We start from the raw sequence: 13,238 nt of genomic DNA on the forward strand, positions 1-13,238 counted from the left end.
TTAGAAGTTCCCGGCGCTGGTGGGTGTGCAGTGCTCAAATGCCATCTAGTGGCACCAAGCACGGGCTGGGGGTTTTGAGGGGACCGTGGTGGGCTGGCCAAGGCCGAGGGTCCTGTGGGGACACTGGGGACACTTGGCTTGTCCGGCTTTGCAGCCCGACAGCGTCTGTGGGACCCTCTGGGGGGGAACAGCAAGAGTGAAACGTCCAGCGGAGCAATGAGGAGGCGAGGCAGGAGCAGGAGATTATGAAACACATCCAAAGAGATTTTGGGACAGGGATTAGGGCAGAGCGGTGCTCAGGACAGAAACCTCAGCACCACCCAGAGCCAGGGATGCTGCCTTCCCCTGCAGCACGCACAGCTCACACGGAGCAGCCCAAATCCTGCTCTTCACTCACCAAAAAGTCATTTCTGGGTGGAAAAGGAAGATACCCAGGGAGGATAAAACTAAATATGGTCAGAGAGCCACTCCTCTGCCCACTGGCTGTGCTGTGCCAGGGGTTGGGGTCAGGATGACCATCACATCCCTGCAGAGCCCCCTTTTCCTGTGGTCACTCCCCTGCCAGCTGCTCTCCCAGCAAGCCTGGCTGACAGCCCCTGAAATCCTATTAACCGACTTTCAGGAGAAATAAAGTTAATCACCTCCTCCGCCTGCTCTTCCTCCTCTCCCTCCTCCTCCTCCCGGTGCAGAGACTCGCGGGGGCGGCCGGGCCAGGAGCGATGCCGCTGCAGACGGAGATCCTGCGAGAGGTCTGGGCTGCCGACAGGTCAGGGTGGGATTCCAGGGTGGGATTGGCAAAATGGGGTTGGCAGGGTGAGATTGGCAGGGTGGGATTTCAGGGTGGGATTCACAGTGTGGGATTGGCAAAATGGGATTGGCAGGGTGGGATTCGCAGTGTGGGATTGGCAGGGTGGAATTTGCAGGGTGGGATTTCAGTGTGGGATTGACAGGGTGGGATTGGCAGGGTGGGATTGGCAGGGTGGGATTGGCAGGGTGGGATTTCAGGGTGGGATTCACAGTGTGGGATTGGCAGGGTGGGATTTCAATGTGGGATTGGCAGGGTGGGATTTCAGGGTGAGATTTCAGGGTGGGATTTCAGGGTGGGTGATGTGCTGGGCACCCCCAGTGGACTCCCCTTTCCTCCAGCACTTTTTTCTCCCTGATTTCCATTTCAGAGCAGCTTACTGAGCAGTTTTATCATGGTGTTGTTTCTTTGGGGGTTGGTGGGATGATGCTCATTCACTCACAGAGAGGAAAAGTTTGCTAGGTGGGGATCCCCAAATTCTGTCCTTGCTGTCCCCCTCGGCCAAGGCAGAGCCTGTCCTGTGTTCCCAGTTAGGAAGGAAATGCTACTGGCACCAAATGAAAGACTGACCTTTCCCCCTTTACCAAAACCTGGGGCAATCTCGTGCCCTCAGGCTCTGTGCAGGGCTGGAAGCCCTCACCCTTTTGCTTTCTGTGCCCCACAGCCCCAGTGAAGAGCCAGGGAGCCCCCAGCAGCACAAGCCCAAACAGGTGAGAAAAAATCCTTCCTCTCCATCCCATGTGCCACCATCCCTGCTGCGGGCTGTCCCCGAGGGCTGGGGACATCAGAGACCCTCAGAGTCCACACTAAGGCTGGTTGGGCTGTGAGGACATGAGATTTTTGGGAACCCCTTCCAGAGCAGGTGGGTATAGACAAATCCACAGCTATCCCTTCTTTGTGCATCCTTCTGAATCCCCCCTCCATCACTCTGATGCACCCCATGAGGAGGGCTCCTAGTTCTTAAGTAACAATTTAATTAAGCCCCTCAGTTAAGCTGTAAACTGGGACTCACTTTCCCCAGGCCATGACCCTGAAAGCCAGACCCCCCTTCCCTGCCTTTCAGAACAGCCCCAGGTGCCCCCCAGCCTTGGAAGGGTCTCAGCAGCAATTTCAACCATCACCCAATTTAATTTTTAATCAGCAGCTCCTCCTTGAAGGGCTTTGTTAAGTAAGGGAGTGGTTGCCCACCCCACAGCTGCTTAAGGGATTAGGGGGTGCAAAGGAGCTTTTCCATATGAGCTCATGACATGGAAGAAAGCAGCCAGTTCCTTGCTTCACCACGGAGCCTCCAGCTCCCCCTCCCCAAATTCACAGTCCTGGGAACCACTGGGATCCATCAGGATCCCACTTTTTGTGAAACACACTGCCCTGGAGAACGTGGGAGAAGCAAAACCCCTGCAAGGGGGAAGATGCTCTGCTGGACAGTGGAAGCCTTGGTGACCTGGATTTGCTGAGATCACTTTCTGAGAGCCCTGAGCTGACACCCACTCCCCAAATACCTCCTGCCCAGAGCCAAGTGCTGACCCACATGCTCCGTATTTGGTAAATCGGGGTTATTTGTAGTCCCAGCTAACCAGGATTAGGTGTGCTGTGCCTAATCCCCCTGCTTCCCTGCTCCTGCTGACCTCCTTGCCATCCACAGGAGCCTCTTGCGGGCATGAGAGGAGATGGAGGTGGGAGGCCGGGCTGTCTGCCTGTCCCTGGGTCCCCTGTCCCAGCTCAGGTACCCAGAGTGGCCACCAGTGCCCAGAGTGGCTCCCAGCCAGGGTCCCCATGGCCACAGTGTGATTTGTCCCTCTGTGCTGACACGGTGTCACAGCAGCACCATCCCCACATCCCTCATGTCCAGGGCTGGCCAGGGCAGATGTTCTGTCTGTCTGCTCATAGACCTCTCTCTTTTCCTCCCTCTGCCTTCCCCGGGGGCTGCCCCACGGTAAGTCACACCTCAGAAGGTGTCGGGGTGTCCCTGTTCCAGAGGTGTCCCCTGCTCCTGTGCTGGGCCGGGATAAAACCTGGCTGTACCTCTGAGAGGAACCCGGTGCTGTATGAGCAGGGGTTGCCTGGTTCAGGGAAAAGGTGTTTAAGGCTGGCACCACCTCTGCAGCACCACCCATGAGGGCAGAAGCTGAAGAAGAAGAGGCAGGAGCCTGGGCTGGAGGCCGAGGCCAAACCGCGGCGGCCGCGGGTGAAGAAGCCGAGCGAGGCAGAGGAGCCTCCAGCCCCGGCACAGGGTGAGCACAAACCCCACAGCCCCCATGGAAATGGGGAAATAATGGGGTGCCCCATCCTCACCTGAACTGCTCTCCTTCGTGGGCATCTCTTGAAACCCACAGCGGTGAAGAAGGTGAGGAAGAAGAAGGAGGAGAAGGGAGAGGAGGAGAGCGACAAGGACCCTTCCTCTAAATTCCCCAAGGAGCCTCGGAAGAAGAAGGAAAGCCTGGCTCCCCGCTCCCAAGTGCCCAAGGGCTCCAAGAAGCCACAAGGTGCGGGGGCAACACCCACCCCTGTGCAGGGACTGGCTTGTGGCACCTCGTGTCCCCCGTACCATGTCCCGGTGGCACCTCGTGTGCCCCGTACCATGTCCCGGTGGCACCTCGTGTGCCCCGTACCATGTCCCGGTGGCACGGCCGGTGCTCCCGGTGCCTGCTGGGGCTCTGCTGGGGCTCTGCACATCCCCGGCAGAGCTTTTTGGCTAAAACCCAGCTACGGACCCGGGAGGAACGGGGATGTGCCAGGGGGACCTGCGCTCATTGCCTTGCTCGGGGAGTTGGTATCGAGGGGCAGTGGGAAAGGGGGGGTGACACATTCCCTGGGTAGGTGGCACTCAGGTCTCCGGACACTTCACCGGAGCGAAAAGCGGCTCCGCACGGCGAGGCTGCGGCCGCGAGAGAGCGCTCTGGCCGCGGGGCTGGACACGGAGCTCTGGCCACCACCCCGGGGACAGCGACACCGCCCAGGGCCGGTCCAGGGCCACCACCCCGGGGGGACAGCGACACTGCCCAGGGCCACCACCCCGGGGGGACAGCGACACTGCCCAGGGCCACCACCGTGGGGACAGCGACACCGCCCAGGGCCGGTCCCAGGGCCACCACCCCGGGGACAGCGACACCGCCCAGGGCCACCACCCCGGGGGGACAGCGACACCGCCCAGGGCCGGTCCCTCCTCGCACACCACGAGGCTGAGGGTCCCCCCCCCCGCCAAAGGACGTTGTGTTGGCTGATGTCGTGGTCACCTCTGGACAGAGCCGGCTGAGGATGAGGATGATGAGGAAGAGGAAGAAGAGGTGGAGAATAAAAACCCGCCCAAAAAGCTCAAGAAGAAGCTCCCCAAAGAGCCCCTCTCGGGCGGCGGGGAGAAGAAGCTGAAGACGAAGGGTGAGTGCCCAGGGGATAGGGATGGCTTTAGCCCAGCTCTGCCACCCCTGGGATCTGTCCTTGCTGGGCCGAGGGAAGCGCCTTGTCACTGTCACCGTCACTGTCCCGGGAGGCTCAGGGGCTGCAGAGCCATCGCCCCCTCCCCAGAAATCTCCCCCCAGATCAGCCCTTTCTGCTGCTCTGACCCTGTCCCCTCCTTGTCCCCGTCACTGCCCGTTCCCGTCCCCTGGCTGCCTGCTCACCAGCTCCTCTGTCCCAGCAGAAGACAAGAGCGACCCTGACAGCAAAGCCAAATCTGCCAAAAGCACCAAGAAGGAGCCAATGTCCGTGTTCCAGGTGAAGAAGGAGAAGAAAAACAAGAAAAAAGGTACGGGACGAGCAGGAGGAGGTGGCTGATGGCATCACCCTGAGCCCCCAGTGCTGTGTGACCATGTCCCCCCATGTCCCTCACAGCCGCCACCAGCAGTGATGAGGAGGATGATTCCGACTCCAGCACCAAACCCATTAGGTCAGAGAAGAAGAAAAACCCAGCATCCCTCTTTCAGACTGGTGGGGACCCTCCAAAAGAGAAAAAATCCAAAAAGAAAGGTGAGAGCCCAGCACTGGAGGGTGACAAGTTCTGGTGGAGCTTCTGGGGCTGCAGTGAGCTTGGCCATGGAGAGGGGGTTACAATCATTGATGTCGTCATGGTTCTATGTTGAGCTTGATTTTGGGGCTCAGTGGAGTCAGGATCTTCCCCCTTCTGTGTCCCTACCTGTTCCTGCCAGCAGTTCCTCCCAAAGGGGCTGAGAGTGAGGAGGAGACCCCAGAGACCCTGCAGAAAAACTCCAACAAGAAGGGAAAAGCAAAGAAATCAAAGAAGGTACAAAAGAACCCTTAGAGCCACGGGGAACCCCTCAGGGTGGGGGAAGAGGAGCTCTTCCCCTCAGGGCGGGTCAGGAGGTTTGCAGCATCCCCCCCGTGAGACCCACCAGAGTGTCCCCAAAGCCACCAGCTGCAGAGCCCGGGGGTGGATAGCAAGGAGCAATCGCTGGGGAAGGAGGGGGGCTCTGGGATCACCATCCCCTCTCACTCAGCAGCAGAAGGAGGAGAGGCCCCCGTCCCCTGTCATCGAGGTGGACAACCTGGAGGAGTTCGTGCTGCAGCCAGCGCCACAGGGAGTGACCGTCAAGTGCCGGGTGACACGGGACAAGAAGGGCATGGACCGGGGGCTTTACCCCACCTATTACCTTCACCTGGACAATGACAAGAAGGTGATTTGGGGTGAGGGGCATGGAGACCCCTGGGGTTCTGCATCCATCCCAGACAGCACCCTCAGGGTTTGGGGGATGCTCGCCTGCATCCCCTGTGGGTGGTGCCTGGAGGATGAGTGAACAGTGGCTAGAGAGCCATGCTAAAGCTGGGCTGGGCTCAGCCCCTCCTGCCCCAAAATGCAGACAGGATTTTGGGGAGCGTCTTCATGACTTGCTCGAGGTCATGGCAGTGACTTGTGGGGGACAGCAGTGGCGATGGCAGTGACAATGTCCCGTTCTCACACGGTCCCACTGCTCTGCCAGGTGTTCCTCCTTGCTGGGAGAAAGCGTAAGAAGAGCAAAACCTCCAACTACCTCATCTCCATCGACCCCACTGACCTGTCACGGGGTGGGGAGAACTTCATCGGGAAGCTGAGGTAGGAGCAGAGCTGGCACCCCAGTTTGGTGGCACCCCATTTCTGCAGCACCCTCTTCCCACTCCATACTTCCAGGCTGTCCCAAGCCACGGCTGGCACAGACAGGAGGTTAAATTCAGCGTTTCCCACTGCCGTGTCTGACCTGAGGAGTGGTGGGGGGCTGAGAGGGGAAAACAAGCTTGGCCGGTTCCTCCCAGCAGACAGGTCACGGCTGGAAAAGGTGCCTGGCGAGCCCCAGCCTGCACTGCCAGCAGCCACACAGCAGTGCTGGGGGTCCCCGTGGTGGCAGCACCCTGTCACACCCCAATTTAGGGGCTCCTTGAGCCCAAGAAAATCACTGAAGGGTGGGAAGGTCGGCGTTGGTGGGGAGCAGCACCGGGGGTTTGCAGCCAGACCAAAACCAACCAAGGCCGTGCCTGGAGAGGAGTGGTGGGGGCTCAGTGGCATCAGCCACAGCCACGTCCCTCCCTGGGCTGCAGATCCAACCTGATGGGGACGAGGTTCACCGTGTTCGACAACGGCGCCAACCCCGACCGGGCCAACGCTGACTGGTCCAACGTGCGGCAGGAGCTCTCGGCTGTGGTCTACGTAAGAGCAGCTGCACAGGGAGCCCCTTCCCGGCTCCCCCAGGCAGGGAGAGGGGGGTTCCCACCCTGCACCCCTTCACTGGGGCTTGCAGAGATGTGGGGTGGGCTGGAAGCACTCCCGAGCCCCCGTTCAGCCCCCGTGAGGGGCCGTAACCCGCAGTGGTTGCTGGTTTTAGGGACAGGGTTTCTCTTGCAGGAGACCAACGTTTTGGGGTTCAAAGGGCCCCGGAAAATGACTGTCATCATCCCTGGGATGAATGCTGACTGTGAGAGGGTGCCCATCCGGCCCCGGAACGTAAGTCAGGGGCCAGACTGGGAGAAGCTCCCTGGGAGCTGGGTTTGCTGGGCACCACCTTGGATTTTACCCATCTTGGGGCATGGAGCTCAGCTCTCCCTGAAATTCAGGGTGTCCCTGGGAGGTGGGAGATGGTGTCTGGTTTTTCTCCATGATAGATCCCATTTCCAGCTGGGTGCTGCTACAGAGCATCCCCCAGGCAAGCCACAGGAGGTGGAGGGGCTCTGGAGGGGTCACCCCAACTCTGCTCCCCTCCCTCTTGCCCCTCCCCAGGATAACGACGGCCTCCTGATGCGATGGCAGAACAGGAACATGGACAACGTGATCGAGCTGCACAACAAAGCCCCAGTGTGGAACGACGAGACCCAATCCTACGTCCTCAATTTCCACGGCAGGGTCACCCACGCCTCCGTCAAAAACTTCCAGATTGTGCACAGCAGTGACCGTAAGTTGGGACCAGTGACTGTAGGATGGGACAGGGGACAGGGTGGAGGAGCACTGCCTCATGAGCTGGCCCCAGCACCCACTGGTTTTGTTGAAATTTGGTTTTTTCACGCTCTGGAGTCCTGCCTGCCTTTGCTGGAGCTGGGATGAAGTCAGACAGGACTCCCTGCAGGAGCTGCCCTTGGGCCCTGGCGCTGGCAGGGGCAGCATGTGGGGTTCCTGTTGCCAGATTTAGGGCAAGGACAGATCCTGTGGGGTGCTGAGCCCCCATCACTCTCCAGCCACCCACTCAGCCCAGAGCATTGTCCCCAGCACACAGCCCACACTGCTGGCAGCTCACTGTGCCTCGGGGACAGTCCCTCAGGGGTGGCAGCACTCTGCCTGGATGCGGCTGCTCGTCACCTGTCCGGCGCAGTCAGAAGCCCTTGGCCTCCGGGGTGTTGGGTTACGGGACAGAAAAAGCCTCTTGAGGGCCCCTGGTTATTTTTACAGATTTCCTGTCACCCGCCCTCCAGCAGCAGCGATCCCACGGGGTAGGGGGGTGGGGTGAGTGGGGTCCCTGTCCCTTTTGGGGGGCTGTGGCACCCAGGGACGGGGATGCTGCAGGAACCAGAGGGTGCCACGGGAAAATGATGCTTTTTGGTGATCTGTGCTGCAGCACAGCTCAGCCAGCGCCGGAGTCACAGGGCCAGGTTTGGGTGGGGGTGCTTGGGCAGCTCCTTGCTGGGTAAAGGCAAAAGGCAGGCTTGGTGCACAGGTGACAGCCCAGCCCTCCCTCCCGCAGCTGACTACATCGTGATGCAGTTTGGGCGTGTGGCGGATGACGCCTTCACCATGGACTACAACTACCCCCTGTGTGCCGTGCAGGCCTTCGCCATCGCCCTCTCCAGCTTCGATGGGAAGCTGGCCTGCGAGTAGCTCCTGCTCCGGGACCACATCCCTGTCCTGTTCTGCTCCCTGCATTTCCACCTTCTCGCAGTCACGGCTCTTCCTGGGGTGGTTCAAGGCACCTGGTGCTCCCTGAGCGCTGTGGGATGCTCAGCCAGCTGCAGCCACCCTCTCCAGGCAAATCTGGGGCAAATCGCTGGGCTGGGGTGATGGCAGAGCCAGGCCGGAGGTATATTCATATTCAGCAGATGAGGCTGACTGCAATCCTGTCTCATCCCTTTGGACTCAGATCCTGGAAACTCATCCACTCTCCCCCGCTTTTATTTGTTGTTGTTGGAGTTTTGGGGTTTTTTTTGTTGTTTTTTTTCTTTCTGTTATGGTTTATGCTCAGTCTCCCAGTCAGAAGAGGGTAGGTGGTCTCCTCCTCACTTTGTTTTTCCTCATCCCTGCCCACATGCAGGTGGGCTCTGCCTAAGCCCCTATCTCAGCTCATTGCCCACCAAGCACAAAGCTCCTCTTTTGCCCCATTTTGCCCTGGTGGGAGTGGATGCCTGGTGCCCATGGTGTGTCTGTACCCACTGGGTCTCACCTCACTGCCCAGGAATTGCTGAGGATTTGGGTCCCTCAGAAGCAGCCTGGCACCACCAGCACACCGGCACGTGCCGAGGGGTGGCAGTGCCAGCAGAGGAGGGCTGGCAGGCACGTGAGGCAGAGCTTGCATTGCTGGCAGGTGGCCCAGCTGGGTCAGTGCTGCCAGGAGAGACCTGGAAGGGAAAAGTCAGGGTGCACCAGGAAGCAATGGAGTGACTCACGAGGCGTGGTGCGGTGCTGAGTCACGCTCAGCACCCAGACGGGCTCTGCTGAGCTCCCCGTGCCCTCAGCTCTCGCTGCCCCTTTCTTCTGTGGTGCCCCCCCAGACCTCACGTGCCCAGGTGTCCCCACAGCTGCCTCGCTGGTGCCCCAGGTGTCCCCACAGCTGCCTCGCTGGTGCTCTCTGTTCATGAGAGGTGGTGGACAGAAGGTGCCATCCCCTGTCTCAGACTGGTGGGGAGATGCTGAAGGGAGGCAGCTCGCTGGGAGCAGGACAGCTCATGCCCCCAGTTTCAGCAGTTACGGGGTGAGGATTTGGCTGCACAAACAAATCTGATTAATTCAGCGGTGAGAAAAACGGGGATGTGCCAAGGAGCCCTGAAACACCATCCTCAGCTCTCTGGGGCTGTTTCTCACCTGCTCAGCTCACACTCTGGCTCCAGAACTATGTGGGATTCCCTTCCCAGGACACAAAGGTGTTGTTCCCCCATTCTGGGGGTGATATGGGCCCCCCAAGTTAATGCAGCTGAGAGGGAGCTGCAGTGAAAGGCTGAGGATGGATGAGATGGATGTAATTGTGCAAGAGGGATGCTCATCCTCTTTGGGCAGTGTCACAACATCACCGTGGCCAGAGCCTGGAGCTGAGGACAGATGACAGTGACAGGGGGACCATGAGCTGCTGGACCACTGGTGAACATCTGCTCCAGTGGCTTTGTAGAGGGGAGTGGAGACTTTCCCCAGCTGTATGAATCTGGACTTCATGATTCTTGGGCAGAGGCTCGTGGTGAGGCAGGCAGAGGTGGACAACTTGGGGACAAGCCAGCCCACGTGGGACATCATCCATTACCCACAGAGTGAGCTCAGAGAACATCTTGTGAGCTAAAGGGAGAACCAGCCACAGCAGTTCGGGACCAGCGTCCCTGATGAGGTATGGCCAGCAAATGTGGGGAAAGCAAGAGCTTTCTGCCCAAATCCAGCCACAAACCCAACATCTGTTTGAAATCGGGACGAGCTCAGCTAACGGTTGAGCTAATGCTTGTCCCCATTTCCTCCGGTGCAAGGAGAAAAGAAGCAGCCGGGTGAGAGAGAGGGGTTTGGGCTCCCCAGATTCTGTCTGCTGATATCCCAGCTGCTCCCCAGGTTGATTCTCCCACCCTTCACCCAAAAAGTTTCCATTTGCCCATTGTTGCTTGCAAACCCTTCAGGTTCCCTGGCCAGTCGCCCATGGCAGAGCAAAAATCCCTGTCACGGGTGTCCCATGCGGTGCCACCCAATGCCAGAGCAGCCGCTGCATCAGCCGCCCACCCGAAATCCCTTTTACAAACCCTCTAACGCAAACCAACTGCGGCAGAAGAAACAAATGAAAACAATTTAATGGGGCGATGGATGTTCGGGCCCTTTGTTTGCGCTGGCTGTTAACACCAGAGGAGATGAGGGATGGAAAGCAGTTGAAATGTGTATCTACTTTGGCCCGTGGAAAGTGTGACGGATGCGCCGGCAGACCAATGGCTGAGGATGCTGGGCTGTGCGTGGGTGTGAAAGGAATGCTTGCTGCAAGAAAAGATAAAAAAAAAAAAAAGAAGAAAGAGCCTTATCAATGGTGTTTGAGTCCAAAGTGTGTGTATTCCTTAGAGAAAGGATTTCCCCAAGTGCCAGGGATGATGTTTTCCCTGCAGTGTGAGATTTTGAGGTTTCTGAAGCTTCGTTTTAGGGGTGCTGGCTTTGAGCTGGTGCTGCAGGCATGGATTTAACCCCTCAAAATGCTCGTGCAGGGGCACAAGCACGGCCAGAGGCGACTGTCGTCAGCTCCTCAAGGGAACCTCTTGGGAAATGGGTTTTATTTTTGCAGAGGTGCTTATAAGGCAAAGGGGAGGAAAAAAACAAGGCCCCACCTCGCTGCTGAGCAGCACATCCCCGCCAGGACCGGTGTCACTGCAGGGCTGGCTCTCTCCATGGTTCCTCCCCATCCCCTGCTGATGAGGGGGAAGATGCTGGTCCAGAGCTGAGCAGGAAGGTGGATCTGGGGGCTCTTCTCCAACCACTGGCTTCTCCTTCTTCCACAGCTCCTTGGGGTTTGGGGGGCTCCATGCACCCAGCTCTAAGCCCTGCTCTCTTGGAGGGCTGGCAGATATTTCTGTGGGTTCCAGGAGGCAAATGCCCCAGCAGGAAGGCAGCCTGAGGAGGGAAGGGCTGGAAAATCCTTTTCCAGCAATGGAGGGGCTGGAGCTGTCTGGTTCCCAGCGAGCTGCCATGGCCCAGCCCTGGGGGATCTCTCTCCAGCTTTGAAGTGGCAATATTTTAATTAATTAAAGAAGTGATTGCGATGAGGTGTTCTCCCCTTCCCTCCCCCTCCCCTTCTATTTATTTGGTGACCTTTTTTCGAGGGAAAGGCAGACTGATTGCTGGTTAGCTCAGCTGTAGCTTTGCAGGATGGGCTCCTTCTCAATGCAGCAAGCGACAGGCAGCAATGGGAAAGCCAATATTTTTCAACTGCTTTTTAAAAGGAGTAATTTTTTAATTAGTGAATCCATTCTGGAGAAGTGTTGGAGTTTTACAATGTTGTAGCTGTTCTTGGTGTCTTGCCTAGACTTGGATGTTCTGGCCATAAGAAAATATTATTTATGGCATTGCAGCTTGCAGCTCTTTTATATTATAATTTAAGAAAGGAAGTTGCTGTTCCCACCAGTGAACAAAAAAATAGCAGAAACGAGGACTATGGACTTCAGAAGGAGGAAAATAAATAAAAATAAAGAGGCAGAATGGAAACAAACCACTGAGGCAGCCTTGAATCTTTGCACTCCCGAACAAGCTCATCCCAGCATCACTATCACTTTTGCTGGATGCTGTAGGCAGACCCCTGCCCAAATGGCAAGGCCAGAGCAGCAGAGACCCCCTCAGCTCTCCCCTGCTCAGTGTTACATGTGTTCCTAAACATTTGTGGATCAGGCTTTTTATTCATGGGCTAATGCACACTTGTTTGCTCATGCCTTACTCAGCCTAAACTCCTATTGAACTCAATTAAGGCTGTCATCTCCAGGAGCACTCAATGTCATTTTTGCCCAAGTAAGGGATGAGTAACGAGGCTCTCAACAGCCCTTGGAGAATAGCAGCCATTTTGTTGCAGTTTTTGGTCCAGATTTCGTACAAGTTAGCAGCAGGCCAAGGGTGGAAGAATGCGATATGGCTTTATGAATCACACACAATTGCTGAATGCGCTGGATGCTTCAGAGCCTGTCACTTCACGGACTGAAGCATTGGCTGTCTTGTCCCAAAATGCTTGAATACAACCAAGCTCATGATGAAAATTAGAAAAATATGTTTCTAGAAGGAATGGGATGCAAATAACATCCCTTGTCCCAGCAGGGCGCTGGGAGGATTCCTCACCCTGGTTTATCCCTGAGGGTTTTGGGTACCGTGGCACAGGCCTGTGGCATGTCAGTGGCCAGGGGGACTGGGACTTTTGTCCCTTTTGGGGGCAGTTCCTGATGGTCAGGCTGGGTCATGGCCAGGGATTTGTATGTGATCTGCTCGCTGTGGTTTAGCACATTACCACCCATCAGCTCACCCAGAGGAAGTGACCACAGCATGGATCCTGGCTGAATTCCCTTGAGAAATCCCAACACGCTGCGGGCTGAAATCCCCATCCTGGGCACCATGGGGTGCATGTCTGGGACAAACAGGGAATCTGCAGATTGGTGGGATGCAGGGGACTGAGAATATGTGTGTGAGTGTGTGAGGATGAGGGTGTTTGGAGGGGGGTGAAGATGTCAGGATGGGAAGGAAGAGGAGGATGAAGATGTGTGGCAGGGCATTACAGTGTGCAGAGGACAGTGAAAATGTGCAGAAGGGAATCGAGGTGAGTGAAGCGGGCCGGGAATGAAGAGTGGGATGAAGGCGAGCAGAGAGGGCGATGAAGAGGTGCAGAAGGGGATGAAGCTGTGCACGGCTGACCCTGGCTGGCTGCGGACGGGACAGGACAAGACGGGACAGCAGCACCTGCATGCCCTGGCCAAAGGCCGCATCCCAGGGCCGCATCCGGGGAATGCTGGAGGGAGCAGGAGGAAGAGGAGGAAGGTGAGGAAGGCTCATAGAGGGCGCTCCCATAACCCAGGCCGAGCTGAACTGCAGGGCTGCCCTTTCCCAAAAAATAAACCTCCCGTGTAAGGGAAGTCCCGCGTCCCCACTGCCCGCTGCCCCGACGGGGAGGTCGGGAGGGCCGGGCGGGAGGAAAGGCCGGGAAGAGGAGGAGGAGGAGGAGGAGGAGGAGGAGGAGGTGGAGGAGGAGGAGGAGGAGGTGGAGAAGGAGGTTAGGGGAGGAGGAGGAGGCCCGGGCCGGCCCCGCCGCCTCCTGATTGACTCCCAACT

General features: G+C 57.7%; 1 protein-coding gene across 1 annotated transcript; it reads left to right on the forward strand.

Annotated features, from left to right (window-relative positions):
- Positions 1-689: 689 nt before the first annotated feature.
- Positions 690-9,463, forward strand: TULP1 (TUB like protein 1). The gene is made up of 14 exons (XM_072918779.1): positions 690-766; positions 1,470-1,515; positions 2,928-3,036; positions 3,139-3,288; positions 4,049-4,180; positions 4,443-4,547; positions 4,634-4,768; positions 4,951-5,042; positions 5,260-5,433; positions 5,737-5,849; positions 6,329-6,437; positions 6,633-6,731; positions 7,005-7,176; positions 7,960-9,463. Exons 1-14 carry the CDS (start codon positions 720-722, stop codon positions 8,091-8,093), a joined length of 1,617 nt encoding a protein of 538 aa, XP_072774880.1. The 5' UTR covers positions 690-719; the 3' UTR covers positions 8,094-9,463.
- Positions 9,464-13,238: the final 3,775 nt, after the last annotated feature.

The sequence above is a fragment of the Taeniopygia guttata genome, chromosome 26 (assembly GCF_048771995.1).
Source record: "Taeniopygia guttata chromosome 26, bTaeGut7.mat, whole genome shotgun sequence".
NCBI lineage: Eukaryota > Metazoa > Chordata > Aves > Passeriformes > Estrildidae > Taeniopygia > Taeniopygia guttata.